Below are 17,435 nucleotides of genomic sequence, written 5' to 3'. Positions count from 1 at the left end.
CTGCTGCTATAAGATGCACTCCGCGCACCATCAGCACCAAAACTTCCAGTTCGCACCATCCATCCTCATCTCTGGCGCGCGCACACACCGCATCCTGGCTGCTTCTGTTTGATTCCTCCCTCCACCTCCTCCTCCTCCTCCTCCCCTCCTTCCCCTCCCCCGGCTTTGGAGGGTTGCACAGGTGCATCCCCGGGTTACTGCTCGCTCCCGGCTGACTTGATTATGGTCACAGCCCCCGCGGTGCCAAGGTGGAGCCGCAGCGCGTATCTCGGATCGGTGCGCTTCTCCAGGGGCTGGGATGCGCACCGGGCACCTCCCGCTTCTTGCCGAGTTTTGGGTCTGAGGAGGAGTCCAGCGGCGGCCCGGGGCGCAGAGGCAGGAGAAGCCAGTCGACCCGGAGCAGGATGCCGGTGATGAGAGGGCTGCTGGCCCCGCAGAACACCTTCCTGGACACCATAGCCACCCGCTTCGATGGCACCCGTGAGTAAAGCAGCTCTGGCTTCTCTTTTTTGCGATCCCTTCTTTCATCCTCCGAAAACATCCGTTTATTTGGGGGGAAAAAACACACTTTTGTTCTCCTAATTTAGATGCATGCACGATTGGAATTATTTTAAGGATTCAACTTTGAAAGTTTCCATGCCAGATTTTCTCTGCAATGTCTCAGAGGTTCGGATGCTCACAGGTGGTCCAGGTGCATCCCAGAATTCAGCAGGTCACTACATGTGGGTCAGTTATCAGTGTCAAGGCAAATATGGAAAATATGTATTTTCCATTGTAATGCTCTTGGCTTGAAGTTCTGCACGTTCCCTGGGATGTCAGGGAACGTGGCGGTGCACATTTATGGCATAAATGATCACTTATCGTGATAAATTTCTTATCATGATATTAATTTATTGTTGTTGCTGATGTTTAAAACCCCCCAAATCTGTCTTTGTTGTCAGGATTGATAATTTTATTGGATTTTCTCCATTGCTCAATAAATAATATATTCGAAAATACATTTACCGTGTGCAGATAAGTGGCACAAACACTTTTTGTGACTGCTGTCCTGAAGAAGCGTATTACAAATGGGAATGTTTTGTCAAGTGCAGAATTTGTGTTTGTGGGACTTTAACTACTTTGACACACAGTTACCTAAAAATGTGTGATAAATAGTTCTTACCATCATTTTTATTGATATCGCAACACTTCAAAATATCGTCATAAAACTTGGAAGTCCGTATCGCCCACCCGGCCAGGCGTTATGGAGTATACAGTGCTGCTCCTCCCCCACCTGTTGCTGTCAGCTGCTGTATAGCTGACTGAATGAAAAACTTGGCTGCAGACACCAGCAAACAAACCTGCTAGTTATCAGTTCGTTATCGTCCCAGTGCGGGTCTGTGCAGATAGAAAAAGCAAAACGGTGTATTACTCTCAAAACTGCGAACTTTGACCTGAAAATATGAACTAAATTTAGCGAGTGCTCACTCTAAATATTTGGTTTAGTCCATTCTTAAAAACTCGAATGAGAATACATTTATTTTTGACTTTATTATCAATGTAGTCGTAATATTTTTGCAACTTTTTTCAATAATTGTTGCATTTCTTTTTGTTTTTAGAAGAAACATAACTAGATAAAATTATACTTACTCTTAATTTTTATTTTTTGAGTAACTATTGCGTTGCTGTAAGAAAAAAAAAATCACTAAAACCCGATGTCGGGCCCTCTCAGAGCATCAGTAGATTATTTCGATTACAAATGTGCGCAAAACTTTGTCAATAATCCGCAAGTGCTAAAAAAAAAAACACCATTAGACAGTTGAGGTGTTTCCATTAAGAAACACAATTACAATCACATGAATAAGTTTGTTCACGTGTTAAGTCATTAAACATGCAGCACCATCATCCTGCAACTACTTCCTGTTGTCTTCATCTTCGCGGTTTACACCAGTAGTAACATCCTGTTGTTGATCATGTGAGTCGTGTGACAAAAAAATGATTCCGGTTTTACAAGATAAACCAATTTTGATAAGGCCCTTAAGTTCCTGCACTTGCTGTGTTTCCTTGAAGTGAATTTATTCCTGAAATGTGAAGTTGTGTTATTTTATGGTCAAACTGGACGCTCAAGCTGCATTTTTGTTCCCTGATATATATAAACATACAATCACCTACTCTTTTCACGTCCTGCTATACCTTTTCTTCTTCTGTCAGTATTCGGTCTGCAGGTTTGTTTTCGTCTGTCTGTGTCAGCCAGTCAAACCAGACAGCTTAAAGTTCACAACGTGCGGCCCACTCTGGTCTTTCCTCGTTCAGTCGTTACTCCGTCTGACTCAGCATCACGCTGCTCTGCTTCTTCAAAGCCACTAATCAGGCTTTTTTTCCCTACTTCGGTTATCGCTCGTCACTTACAGAACAAGATGTTTCTGCTAGTTGTTTTTTTTTTCATTTTAGGTTTGCTTTCTCTTCATAAGTTGTTTTAATCAAGAAGAAAATGTGTGCTTCAAGCCAACATATTCGAGGACGTCACGTTAACCGATAAGGAAACAGATTGTGCTTCTAAATACATTCATTTGTATTTTACTGGCTGTTTTTCCCCCTTTTTTATTCACTCATGTTTATCTGTATAGTGTGTGGCACCAATCAAACTTTTCAGGAATATTTCATGAAAACAATAACTCACATAAAAGTGAACCAGGGCAGACGGCAGCAATGTGTTTACTGATGGCGGATTCCTGAGCCTCCTGTGACATCATCAACACAAATATTTACCGAGCAGAATCAGACCTCTGTTTTCTTGGTACAGTTTGTAACAAAAAACAAAAACAAAAAAAACAACACACACACACACATATATATATATATATATATATATATGTACAGTACAGACCAAAAGTTTGGACACACCTTTTAATTCAATGAGTTTCCTTTATTTTCATGACTATTGACATTGTAGATTCACACTGAAGGCATCAAAACTATGAATAACACATGTGGAAATATGCACTAAACAAAAAAGTGTAAAACAACTGAAAATAGCCCTTATATTCTAGTTTCTTCAAAGTAGCAACCTTTTACTGTGATTACTACTTTACACACACTCTGCATTTTCTTGATGAGCTTCAAGAGGTCGTCACCTGAAATGGTTTTCACTTCATAGGTCAACCTGCCCTGTCAGGTTAATAAGTGGGATTTCTTGCCTTATAAATAGTCATGAAAATAAAGAAAACCCATTGAATTAGAAGGTGTGTCCAAACATTTGGCCTGTACTGTATATATATATATATATATATATATATATATATATATATATATATATATATATATATATATATATATATGTCTCTCGGCTGGCCTGGGAACGCCTCGGGATTCCCCCGGAAGAGCTGGAAGAAGTGGCCGGGGAGAGGGAAGTCTGGGCCTCCCTTCTGAAGCTGCTACCCCCGCGACCCGACCTCGGATAAGCGGAAGAAGATGGATGGATATATATATATATATATATATATATATATATATATATATATATATATATATATATATATATATATATATATATATATATATATGTTGTGTTTATAAAATCCTGCAGTGGAGATCTATACCTCCCGATCCAACTATATTGTCAGTTTAGATTTGTAACAGTGTTGCTTTAAAGACGGCTGAGACGATACTGGAAACACAGACAGGATGCCCTTACTTTATCCTTCTTTCTTTTCATCTTTCTTTCTTTCGACATTTCCTTCCTTCCTTCCTTCCTTCCTTCCTTCCTTCCTTCCTTCCTTCCTTCCTTCCTTCCTTCCTTCCTTCCTTCCTTCCTTCCTTCCTTCCTTCCTTCCTTCCTTCCTTCCTTCCTTCCTTCCTTCCTTCCTTCCCTCCCTCTCTCTCTCTCTCTCTCTCCTGGTGAGTGTGTCTTTGCGAGCAGACGCGATGAGCAGCCCGAGTGTGTTTGGACCCATGCTGTGTTGGTGGGCGGGCGAGAGATGCTTATATACCGCGTCCGAGGCGGCTCGTCTCTGCCTCTGTGTTAAATATTCAGGGTGAGGAGGGGGGCTGGGGGGGCTGCTGGCTGCCAGTGTTCCCCTCTTCTCTCTTTAAACCAGTTAACATGTGACAGCGCGGTGGAAAAGATGGCTGTGAACGGGGAGGAAGCGAGAGGCAGATCCAGATCTCGCTCGGAGGATTTAGCCGAGAAGCTAAAGCAAACAAACCGTGTTTCCCATTTAAACGCGCTCAGTCTGAAAGGCAAAGCGACTTGCTGTAACATGTCATATGTCAGACCATGAACGCTGCATTATTCATGGGGAGAGGTTTGTAAACATGTGCTCCTCACACTGCTCGCTGCTGACACACAAATCCTTAAAATGCTAACCAACCCCGTTCGGGGGAGAGCGGGGCCAATCTTCTCTGAGAGGCCCCTCCGCAGCCGAGGTGTGAGAATTACACACCTCCAGCCGAACATGCGCAGTTTTGGTAATTAACAGGAGAGGATGTCAGGGAGGGGGGTTGAAATGAGAGGGTGTGGGGCCAAGGCAGGTGGCGGAGGAGAAGGTGTGCCTGGAAGAAACATAATACTGCCCCTTTAACAACACTGAGCGATTAGCTCATCGTTAAATCACACACTCTGGTGAGAATGGATGAGAGGCCCCGTTATCTGCCGGCCTGTGGAAGTGATGGAAGCTTTGTGTCCCAGGTGTAGTTGTGTGTGTCGGGGTGTGTGTGTGTCTTCTGAGAAGGGTTCTTTTTTTTGTTTGCGATTTGAATCAGATGGGAACCCTGATTAATCTAAAAAGCCATTCATCTCTGCCACAGACCTCGCTGAAAGCACTTCATTTGCCGTGGTTACAGGAGCGCCAGCAGCTTTGTCTGTCTGCGCCGCCGCTTTTAGATGCTTGCATATAAAGCTTGGGGGATCGCTCAAGTGTTCCCTTCAGAAATATCTCCAAATCCTCAAGTCTAAAGCACAGGAAGCAGAGCAGGTCAAGTGAAATCTAAGAACAGCTTCTTTCAACTCTAATCTGTTGCTTTACAAGGAAGAAAAAAAATGTTAAAAGAATGGTGTTTCGCAAATAAAGCTACATGGAAGTTTAGCATCTTGCTAACTTATCCCTAAATAGATTTTGTCACATCACAAACTGTGATTTCAGCATATTATCGAACATGAATGCAATTTTAACCCTTAGTTAAGGAGCGATTCGTCTGCGAAGTGCTCATGTAAGACATAGTTGTGCTAAATGCTTGACAGTTTTTTGATACTTTTTGTTGGTCTGTTATATATATTTCTAATAAAATACATTAAGATTTATTTTTTCAGTGTTTCAACACCTTTTCCAGACCCGAGTCAGACAATGGGGAGAAGAAAATCTCTATAGTTTCTATAGTGACCTTGCTGTGATTGAATTTTATTTTTAACGACTGCCTTATTTGGCAGGAATACATAAAGAAGTCATAAGTTTCTTACTGCGCATCACATGACAGAGACACACGCTGTGTTTTTAGGTGGGAAGGTGTGAAGTGTCTGCAGTCTGAGTGGTCTCCGTCTCTTTCACCTGGAAAAGACAAGAGGCTGTCAGAGAAACATCGGTACAGTCCAAGGATAGCATATGATCATATCTGCAAAACGGCAAAAGTGTTGGAATTATTGAAGGCATAATGTACAAGTACAAATTACACCATAAATAACACATTTTATTTGCCTTTTAATTGCAAAAAAAGATTGTATATTTTGATTCCACAATATATGATTAATATACGTCAACACTTATTTGAACTGAAAAAAAATTGCAATTAGTTTTTCTTCACTATTTATTTGTAGAAGTTTGATATCAGATTGTGTTTCAATCTAAACCCTGTTGATTTGTGTCAGTTTTCACTGTTCTTTACAATCTGCATTGTATAACAAGCAAATATATTTTTTTCCAAAGATTTTTTTAAGCAGTAAATAATTTCTCTAAACAAAGACAAAAGGTTACTAGAGGTCGGTGGATCAGTATAAAATAATATAATATGGATACCAATATTAATATCAGCTCTATACCAGCATAAGATTTAGATTTTAGTTTCAGATTCACTCTTGAGATTTTGTTTTATTTTTGTAATGTAGTCTCTCCAATCTACCTCACAGGAAATTTTGTTTTGATTTGATCTCAAATGACCTTTTCTTTCACAATTAATTTAGAAAAATGCCCAAAAATCATGTTAATATGGTTATGAATAAGTTTTTTGTAGGCACCAATAAACTCTAAATTCTATTCCAGGTTTGAGCAAATTAATTTAAAGGAGAAACTACAAAAATACTTAAAAGTCAGAAGTTTGATGATATATCATAGTTGAATTAAAAGTATCGGTATCAATATTGCTAATACTGGCTCTGTATTCACTTTGTATCAGATTGATGGAGCTTCCTCTAGTTAAGTGTTTTAATCTTTAAAAACTTTTTACTGATGGTAAAATAACCAAAGTCATGCCTTCTGTACTTACTGAAAACCTTCATACTGAAGCTGTCAGGACTGAGATGTTTATGATGCGTTCACTGATAGAAATATAAGGGCTGGATTTTTGGTTTCAAGCATGAAGTTATCTGATCCTGGCCACAGAGTTTGTAGTTTCTAATTATTTTTCAGTTAGTTATTAAGAAACAGATTGTCATGTTGTCTGGATGCCTTACAATGTGATCTTTCAGAATTCAAATTATTTATTCATCAACTTTACAAATAACAAAGACAGTTCTGATGATGATCTTATCAATAGATCCTATAAGATTCAGCTTTCCCCTGACAAATATTAGAGTGGAGCTTTGTAACTGGGACTAAAATATCATGTACTCACACTAAGTAGCATGTTTCCTCATTTATCAGCTTACCTTATGGAGGTCTTGGGGGTCAAAGTCTTCTGAGAATGAGAGGACTTTAGTACATGCACACACACACACACGCACACACGCACCCCCACACACGCCCATCTACACACACACCCCCACCCACCCCTACACACTCAGATGTCACACACATAAACTTTGATTTGGGGTGAAGTGCTGTATCACAGTGCAGTCAGACATCACAGCTTCTGAATCATACAGTTGGAGGAAGGTTATTATTTATATCCCACTCTCATGGTGTCTCCAATACCTCTCTGAGCAGAATGCAAAAGAGAATGCACCTTGTATGGTGAGAAAAAAAACAAAAACTTGAGAAATGGCGAAATATTTTGCGCATTTCAGGTTTTTAAAATGTTCAAATGAGAGGATTTATAGAGCTGAAAGGGGCAGTGTTATGTTTGGAGCTTTATATCATGTCAAAAAAATACCTGGGGTCTTGCTTTCATTAATCGCCCATGGCAACCAACCAGATCGCTTTGTGGAACCAAATGCTGCCTTCGAGGACAAAGTTTCTCCTCGGAAACTTCTGAGCTTCCGCCTCACAGCGTGGCCCTCCCCTGTGACTCCTCCACTCAGCTCCTTCAGACTAGCAGCAGCAATTAGCAAACACCTGGTGAAACTGAACATCTGCTGAGCTCAATATGCAAGATACTTTTCAAAGTCAAAACGTTGTTAAAGTATCAACAGAGGAGCCATACTGTAATAACTTCCTGTAGGCGGAGTTCCAGAAACAGCAGGAGTTTTTAAGAGACAGAAGTCCAATTTGAAGGCGTTAAATTACAAAGTCAAATTCATTTTAAAACCTGTTCACGGGCGTGCCGTGGTGGCGTAGGGGAAAGCGCGACCCATGTTTGGAGGCCTTGAGTCCTTGACGTGGCCGTCGCGGGTTCGACTCCCGGACCCGGTGACATTTGCTGCATGTCTTCCCCTTTCCTGTCAGCCTACTTTCAAAAAAATAAGGGACACTAGAGCCCACAAAAAGCCCCCCTGGCGGGGTACAAAAAAAAAAAACAAACTGTTCACCCGCTTAATTTGATGGTAATAGCATTTGTTCCATAGAGTCTCTGGAACAAATGTTATATTTGTATTTGGTTTTTTATAACAACTGAAGGTGACATAGCTACTTGATTAAGCTATAAAATGACATAATTAAGTAACTATGATTATAACATAGTTACTTGTCTGTTGAGGATTACATGGAAGACATATAATCCTCAAAAGAAACACAACCAAATCTCGGAGCAAAGGGCCAGTGAGAACACAGAAACATCGACCTCAAGGTAGAGCGATCAGTGTTTGTTTGGGCCTGCACCGTGAAAACGGCGTCTGTGTGGGACTGCGAGTCAATTGACCCTATTAATTGAGCCGGCCGTGGCCTGGTCCTAATCAGGTGAGGGCCTGAGCCTGCTCATCACATGGACATGTCGGGCAGATGCTCCCAGGGCTCTACCAACACCCTCTCTTTATTTCACCTTTCATTTTCATCCTGGAGAAGAGGTAAGACAGGCCAGAGGAAGGACTCCCATGACCTTTGCCAGTCGAATGAAAGAGCTGGCAAACAAATAAAATGATCAAAACAAACATCTTGTCAGATTAATAAGGTATTTGCTGTATTTAAAAGCATAAAATCAATTCACTAATGACAGAAAGCTTCAGTTTCCGACAGAAAAATCATCTCTGGGTTTTACTGATGGGAAGCAATTATTAATGTAGTTATTAGAACTTGAGACTTCACAATCTTTCCTGCGGTGGCGAGAACCGTCTCTGCCCAGACTGGCTAATTGTTAGCTGTTAATGATGCTACAGTTAGCATTATCTTCTTAAAAAGACCTTCTCACAAATCCTTTTTCTTTATCAAAGCTCTATTTGAGCATCTCTGGTTTCAAACCTGCAATACTTTGACAAAGAAGAGCTGAGCTGGATAGATTTAACTGAATGCAGTTTATGAATGATCACATCTTTAATCCTGACGTAAAACACAAAACGAGCAACTCTAATGCTCTTTTGTCATGGTGGCTAACTTGCAGAGGCGAAACAGCAACATGTTCACTGGTAAAACATAAGCTTCATATGACTTCAGTGATTACAGATTCTTGAAACTGTAATCACTTTACAAATAACAAAGACAGTTCTGATGATGATCTTATCAATAGATCCTGTAAGATTCAGCTTTTCTGGGCAAAAAAATAAATCAATAAATAAAAATTAGACTTTGCCAAAAATCAGCTTGAAATCCGGTTTCATTATATGACATACCATCTCCTGTCCCCTCAGGAAGTTTTCTATTTTGTTACAAGAGATACTCTTACTGTAAAGACTTCATTCTGATCACATGTTACTTTGCTACAAAGCCCTTTCAGAGCGAGTTGTTGCATTATGTCTCCTTCTGAGAGCTGTGAAGTGTCAAATCATCTGACTTCCCTTCCTTCTCAGCCCATCACCCCTCCCTCGTGTTCATTAGTTGCCACCCACCCTGTTTTTGTGTGTGTGAGTGTGTACCTATGTGCACACAATAAGTGAGAAAATGAGTGTGAATGGGTGCTGGGAGGAAGGCTGTGCCTGTGTGGTGAACCTGTGCAGGTCTGTGCCGTGTGTGTTTGACAACAGAGCTGCCTGGTGAGGCATTGTTGTGCCTCAGGTGTGTGTTGCCTCTGTGGCGCTTTGTTCTTAACCCCCTCGCCGCCTCAGCCCTTGGCTTCCAGTCCTGCAGGAGCAGATGTAATGACAGGCAGAGTAGTGGATGAGTCGACTGTCTGTCTGTCCGCTAGCGCCGCTCATTATACTTTACACTGAAGAAAACAACCGAGATTTATAGCTCTATGAAAATGTTATGCTAATGAGTAGCATCATGGTTGCTGTCCTAAGGAAATACCTAATATCTCAGCTCAGTGTAGTCAAAGTTCTTGACTATGTCTAAACTCTGCACTGCAAAAAGAAAATCTTACCAAGGATTTTTTTTTGTTCTAGTTTCTACTGGAAATACCATAGTACTCTTTAACTAAGACAAAACTAACTTACAAGAAACTTTTCAGCAAGACATGGGAGTCGATAAGAAGCCAATAATTCCTTCATATTGATGAAAAAATACTAGTTCCACTTACAACATGACATGTTATGTTACAAGTGAAAAAATCTGCCAGTGGAACTAATGACTGACTTAAAACCAACTCTTATATTTTTCTGAAAAGGTATTTGTAAGTTAGAATTTTGACTTATTTGCAGTGTATTTAGATGTTTGTGCCAGAAACTAGACCAACAATACTTGGTAATGTTTTATGTTTTTTGCAGTGTAAAGATGCACAGATCAGAATTTTGTGGCCATTTTCTGGGCTTTGATTTCAGTGATTTCACCTGCCTGTACTGATTTTGGCACTTTCCAGTTTTTGTTAAAAAAGAACTTTAAGAACAGCATTTAATTACCCTTCCTATCTCAAATGGACATTAATCGTTTTATCTTAGGAGCAGAGGCAATATCACTTCACATTTTTGGGAAAGCAGTTACTGTGAAAAACAGAAAATAATTAGAGTTGACATTTCAAACCGGCTTTAGCTTGTTGTAGTAGCGATTAGTGTAGTTAATGTGAGGCTAGCATTGCAAACACAATGGCTTTGTGTGTGTGTGTGGTTTCAACACACTGCTAACAGTTCCAAACCCAGCATGTCCCGTGACACACACAGCTTTAACCTCACACTGATCAAACGGAGCACCTTTTCTTTTCTGCTTTCAGTTTTTAACACCTCGACATTTGTGAAAGCGGCTCAAAACGAGGGGCTAATTCACCAAACAGTGCACTCTCCTCCAGTCTGGCAGCTCTTCTACTTCCTCCCTTTGCTTTATTCCTGCACTGGATTCATGAAGCAGTTTACAGTAAACAGGTGTAGGAGGAATCCCGTCCAGTGAGTGAGTAGATGGGAGCAATTTGTGTCTTTTTTTAATGTTTAATGATCAAATTGTTGATTGATCTGGTGTTTAAATCTCTTCACATTTTTCTACGTTGTTTCACTGGAAAATTTTTTCTTATTTCATGTACTATGTTGCCACCAATTTGCATGGGCAGGGGAAACAATTACAAATATTCTTGTACGTTGAAGACTAAAGAAGGTAAGAGCATTCCTAAAAAAATGAATTAACAATAAATTATGCTGATATATTTTAAAGCTATATTTAGAAGAACATGTAGCCTATTAAATGAAGTAAGAACGTCACACACCTTTTTTTTTTACAACATAAATCAACTATTTACTTTTATTGTTCCAGTCTACCACAAGAGAGAGAGTTATATTTTGTAAAACATGAAAGTTCCCTGAGGTGTGATTTTAAAAAAATATCCAGAAAATCTGAATATTAAATATAAGATATTTTATTGGTTTAATATAAGTGGAAACAGCTAAAGCCGCTGACCAAACAGAATGATAATGAACAGATGGGCTGCTTATGTGAATGTGTTTTAATTGACCGTACTGATGGCTGCCTCACTGAGTCTGGCATCGTCTTTTTTGCTGGTCCAGTTAAAACATGGGAAAATAATTTGAATAACATTTGGACCCAAAAATGTATAACCTGCAAGTCAAAATATGACTTCTGTTGTTATGACTGGACAAAACGACCAGAAAGGAGAAGGAAGTGATATTTGACAGTGGAGACAAATGGATGCAGAAAGAAAGGATTGATGTGGAATATGTGGATATAATGGTGATTTTAAATTTAATTACAATGTAAAATAAAGAGAGGGAGAAAGCACAGGAAAGTCTAGCAGTAAGCAAAAGGACAGTTCATATTAATTCAGTGTAGTTACAGCATCAGCACATAAAAACTGGAAGGACAGATACACACAAAATCATTGTCTTCTTGTGTTACCAATGGTTACCTCCAAAGGAAAGTCATGACTGCTGAACATTTTTGAGAATTATCTTTCTAAGTAAAATGTTAAATTGCTGGAAACAAGAATTATGTGAAGAGCAGTGACAGCATGTGGGTATGTGAGTGTAGGCTATACGACTGCCTTCACTGTAGAAGCCATATAGTTTGCCTACAAAGTCTGAGTTTTATTTTTGTTTTCAGGCTCTCTTGTGTCACCTTCCGCCGTCCACCCATTGTCGGCAGTAAAACAGAGATGTTCCGGCAACATCCAGTAAAAACCACAATAACTTGACTGAGCATCCAGGCAGCACTGCAGGCGTTTCTTCTGTAATGGAACGGAAACAAATGTCAAAATCTCAAGCGGCATTTTCCCACCTGGTTTGAGCCGTTCAGTTTTGAGCTCAGTAACGTCTAACGGGTCCAAGCTCTTCACTTCCGCTTGTCAGACACACGGAATGAGCCGTGGCGAGGCAGAGAGAACGAACGAATTCCGAACGAAAGACAGGTGAACAGCGCAGACAGGTAGAGCCACAGACAGAGCCAGGAATAGTCACCGGGCCAGGTGGTCACCGAGGATGTCACCGTGTGCGTAAGAAACGAGAGACGCAGAGGACAGAAGAAGAAAAGTGTGCAGGAGGAAGAGGGCCGAGGCTGGGACCGTAATAGCAGTAAATGAAAGTGATGAAGCCAAAGTGACAGGAGGTACATTCAGACGGCTCTGGAGTAATGCGCTCAAATAGGAAGCAGATGAATCCAGGCTCCAGCTCCATTAGACCCCAGACTCTCTGCCAGACACACACATAACAACAACTAGAGGGAGGAGCTTCTGAATGTTTCCTCAAATGTCGCTCATTTTCTCATTTACTTGAATTCTTACTCAGTTAAGCTTGTGTTAAACCGTATCGTATAGTAAATGTGAAAGCAAGCATGTTTTATGATGCTGCACACTCAGGTTATCTTTAAAGGCTCTTCTGTGAAATATAATGTACTTTCACACAATTTACTGACCCTGGAGGAGCCAACATGTTTCTTTCAATTGTGTTATTGCTGTAAAAATGACATTGGTCAAGTCAGGAGATTTATAAAGAAATGCATGACAGTTGACTTGGAATAGCAGTATTTAAGTTACGAGATAAGACAGCAGTATGCTGTCAGCCTCTTGTGAAGAGTACAGGCTCAGGGTGAGTTCACACCAGGCCGGTTCAGTTCGCTTTAATCCAATTCCTGGCCATTTGCCTAGAAAGTCCGGTTCGTTTGGGGAGGTCTCTGGTCCGCCTACACACCGATTGATCCATTCAATTAAAGTGAACTCTGGAGCGGTTCAAATGCATATGCGAACGCCAAGCCAATCGGAGAGTGCTCCTAAATCAGGAAGCGGACTACAGCACAGGGCATTCTGGGTAAATACAACCAAAACAAACATGGAAGTCTAGCACTAGCAGGAGAAATGGCTTCAGGTGTTTAGCCAAAGACAAAAGAGAAATCCTACAGCCATTAAAATCCGACGCCACTCAGTTTTCCTTTACATTTTGTGCAGACGGAAGTTGCCCTTAGTGTTTTCTTCTGAGGTTCTCATGTTGTTTACTTCATTGGTTCTTGCTGCAGCGCCACCACAGGCGAGTTGGAGAACAGGTTTTCCAAAAAGTTTAGTTTAGATTGTGAACTGACTTTCTTGCACATATTAGGAGTTCACATCAGCAGGCTGGCAAGAACACATCATGCACTTCACAACTGCAGCTGCCCAGCGACCGCAGACTGAAGGATTCATCAAGCCATCGCAGAGCCAAATGAACACAACAAGCACAAAATGCTGATGACACAAGATAATCTCAGAATTCAGACAGCCTATAGTTCTGTTGCACCGTTCAATAAGGGAACTAAATTGCCATTTGAAATACTTCATAAGCGACTCTCTCAAGTAGCAGTATGATTTGGACAGAGCAGACTGTGCTTTTGCAAGAGTTTGCAACATTTATTTATTTATTTATGTGAGGTTGTTGTTTGAATTGCAATGTTGATTTATTACTAAAACTATATTACTGCAGTTTATTTTCAGTGTATATTACCATTAATAATTTTTTTGACTGGGTTGGATTTACAGAAATTTAGGAATCTATGACTAAGAAAAGTGATTACAATCAGAAAGTATCTTAGAAATGTTGATTCTTTCAACAAAGTCCCAACTAAAGCACTTTTGAATAATTTTATAAATTATTCAAACTTGCTCATTTAAGAGCATTTTCATCTATGTGATCATAATTTGAAATCCTCGGTTTATTCTAATCAGACGCTTAAATATCCAAGAATCTCTCTCTTTGGCTTCTTTTTATTCTTATTTTCAGTTCGTCTGTCGGCTGCTTTTGACTGAAAAAACAACCATGTCAGTTGCATTTTAAAGATCGGCCAACAAAGGGCTGAATTATTCAACTCTGATTACCAGGGACATACAGTATGTAACATATTTAATATGAATGGAGCCAGTTAGTCATCAGTTCTTGTGTTGCTTCAAGGTGACTCTATTGAGACATAAAAATGGTTTCACCAGCTGCTTTTCGGCAGAGATTTTTACAGCTACTTTGACTTGAAGGTCATAAAGAACCAAAACTTCACTTCTACTGTAAAATTTTGAAATGGCATAATGTAGTAAATAATCAGAAACTGTCAATATAGTCTTAATATAAATCTCCATAGCAAAATCTGTACCATAGGCAACTATTAAAAACATTAACACAGTTCATTTCTGCTGTAGTTTATCTCTGCAGAAGAGATAAACTGAAGTGTTTAGTGATTTGTAACTGATCAGACCTAGAAACTAAAGAGTAGCTGAATAAGACTCATTATTTGAATGCGATGTGCTGATGTTCCTTCTAATCTTGAACACACTAGGTTTCCTTCCAGATATCAAAACGTTCATACAGACGAAACGCGCCGAGGTCTGGCAGAGAAATTCAGCTCTGCTAGTTTAATCTGAACCTGGCTGCTGTCCATGGTGCTGAATGGAGAGGCGGCTCCATGTTCATTTAGAAAAGAAATATTCCAAGATACAGCTGTAGACCCGCTTCACAATAAAACCATGAGTGTGTTGTTACTTATTAATGTTTTCTGATAATCTGATTTTATTTTTAAATTTTAAAAACAGACCGTTGAGGAGGTGAGTGGAGCTTTAGAGTAATGTGAAACAAACAATATACAATCCTAAAAAATGATTAAGAATGTTACATAGAAAGTGTATGAATAACACTGTTATTCAGGCGGTTGTGTCTAATTCACCAATTTTATAAATGTTTTTTTAGATGTATCTCAGTATCAATAATGTAATGTGCTAGGTTCACTTTAGTGTACTTTGAGGTTCCGACCACAAATGAATAACTCAATAACAATGAGATATTGTTAAAAACTCACTTCAAACTTGCTTCAAACCTCATCTTTTCGTTGCAACATTACTTGTTTCACAGGAGAAACTCATTATTATGGACCAACATGGTCATTGTGTTAAAAAAAACAACAAAAAAAACTTCAAAATGCAAAATGCAATCACCTTAGCCTTCCATAGAGGGGTAAAAAGGAACAAAGTTGACTTTCACGTACATAATGTAAATATTGACAATTATTTATCGATAATAAATTTACCAGTCATTCCGTACTTTTAATTTCAGCCAATCAGACTGCAGCTCCTGCCACCACACTTCCTGTAAGAGAGCTGGGTTTGTGGCGGGCCTCAAGATGGCCGCCTCAAATGTGACACAGAAAGAAGGGTCACATTTACACACCCTAGAACCGAAAAAAGAGAATTATTAGAGAGAAATCGAGTTCTTCTTAACGGTGCCTTGGGCAATGGCAGATTGATGTGTGACAAAGAGAAGCTGAACTCAAAGGTACAACCTGCAAGGCTGACACTGAGTCAGTCACCTAAACACTGACTCTAACATTAAGTTGCTTTAACCTTTCAACTGAGCCCCACTTTCACAGGAAATTTGAAATATCTCTCCAGGTTGCTTAAAGAAATAGTTTGCATTGTGTTGTTTGTAGCAAACAGCTTCAGGTTAACATTTGTATTTCTTCCTGCTGTCATTCCACTCTACCCCGCCTCTTGTTTCAGGCTCATAAGTTACACTGAACCATAGTGTTCTTGTGTGTCGGCGCTTCCTCTTACAGATGTCTTCACTCTCACAAGCCGAGGTCGATGTTGTCAGGTTGTCAATAAGCCAGGTCACTCCAGAGGGCATTCCCTCTGCTTTTTTTAAAATTAGCTTCTCACGTTGCAGTGCAAATTGGGTGATCTTTCTGAAAGGGCCAGGTCAGCGTCATCTAGCTGAGAGTTTGGCTCGGTAAAGCAACTAAAATCTCAGGTTGCGAGCAAACTGCTGCGAGTTCAGAAGGAGGTGTGAAAGGAACTTGTTTGCTTCCTGAGGTGGGTCAATGCCAGGCTCAGCAAGGCTTTCAAAAACAATTGCGATCCACAGCACCTAAAACTAAAGACACAGAGATTACACCTGTCAGGTAATGGGAACATGCAGGATGACTCCCCCTGCAGGAAGCTTGTACTGACTCTGGATAAGGCTACAGAAGATCCAGATTCATACACCTATGTATAAATGTAGTAGAACTCCGGTTTTTGAGATGGTACTTCATTATGGATACTGATTCAAAATCGACAAAACATTATCACCGTTTTTATTGTACATAAAATCCACCTAGCCTCCAAGTTCAGTTTTGCCGACTCAGTCATCATCTCAGGATTCTGAGATCAAAGTCAAAATTCTGAGATTAATATCAGAATTATTATTTTTTTCTCCAATGACCCTGATTCTCTTCTTTACGGTAGAACTTGTTAACCTTTCATTTTATCCTGTTGTCTATTCATCCAGTCCAGCTCCAGTCTGGTGCATTGGCTGCTTTGAAGTCGGAGCCAAACAGCGTGTGGCTTCGCTGTGACCTGAACTGATTAGCAAACTGACTCACATTTTGACCTGATGAGGAGGAAAACATAAAATAAAATGAAACAAAAATAAAATAACATTAAAAAAATACAATAAAATTTCAACTCTGGCCGTCTGGACTGAAGAGGGAGGCCGCAGGTGGAGAGTGCATCTTCTACGAGTATCCTCTGGTGTCTGAGACCAGCAGGGGGAAAAAAGAGCCTGGAAGCTAACATAATGTGAAACAAACATATGGACAAAGAGTTCAGCTATAGCCACAGGAAGCTGCTTAAAGATGAAAATATCTGTGTGAACAGGGATGAAAAGAGGACGCAAAGTCAAAAGGAACAGGAAAGGAAGAAGTATCTGAAGGGATCAGAGTCTAGAAGAAATACAAATAGCAAGACAAATACATTTTATTGTCCCACAGCAGACAAATTCATGTGTAACAGCAGCTTTGAGACATGCATATGCACAAAAGATCAGAAGGTGTTAGAAATATCTGAAAAACAAGATTAACAATATTAATAGTAGTATACTGTAGAATCATAAGACATACTAGGCAGTTATCAATCCATGTTTAGGTTTCATGGTGTCAAGCCAAAACACAAATCCTTAATATCTCAGGGTCATGATAAAAGCTTAGGCTGCACCAGTTAAAGTCAGGTTCTTAAAGCAACTGGATGGTGTTGTGCAAAACAAATGTCTCCTTCATGTACATTGTGGTAATTTGACACTGTGGGGTCTCATTACACTGACTGACTGACAACTTATCAACTGAAGTCCGGTCAATGTAGAGGGCTGT

The 17,435-nt window shown here is 40.0% G+C and overlaps 1 protein-coding gene across 1 annotated transcript in view; it reads left to right on the top strand.

The window, feature by feature from the left end:
* Positions 1–17,435, top strand: part of LOC102230020 (potassium voltage-gated channel subfamily H member 8-like) — a 176,542-nt gene continuing 159,107 nt past the window's right edge. Inside the window, exon 1 of the mRNA XM_023337467.1 lies at positions 1–480. Coding sequence (XP_023193235.1) covers positions 405–480 — 76 coding nt within the window. The 5' untranslated portion in view covers positions 1–404. The remainder of the gene's footprint in view (positions 481–17,435) is intronic.

The sequence above is a fragment of the Xiphophorus maculatus genome, chromosome 7 (assembly GCF_002775205.1).
Source record: "Xiphophorus maculatus strain JP 163 A chromosome 7, X_maculatus-5.0-male, whole genome shotgun sequence".
Lineage (NCBI taxonomy): Eukaryota > Metazoa > Chordata > Actinopteri > Cyprinodontiformes > Poeciliidae > Xiphophorus > Xiphophorus maculatus.
Note: the sequence above shows the minus strand (reverse complement) of the source record. Positions and strands in the feature narration are given on the sequence as shown.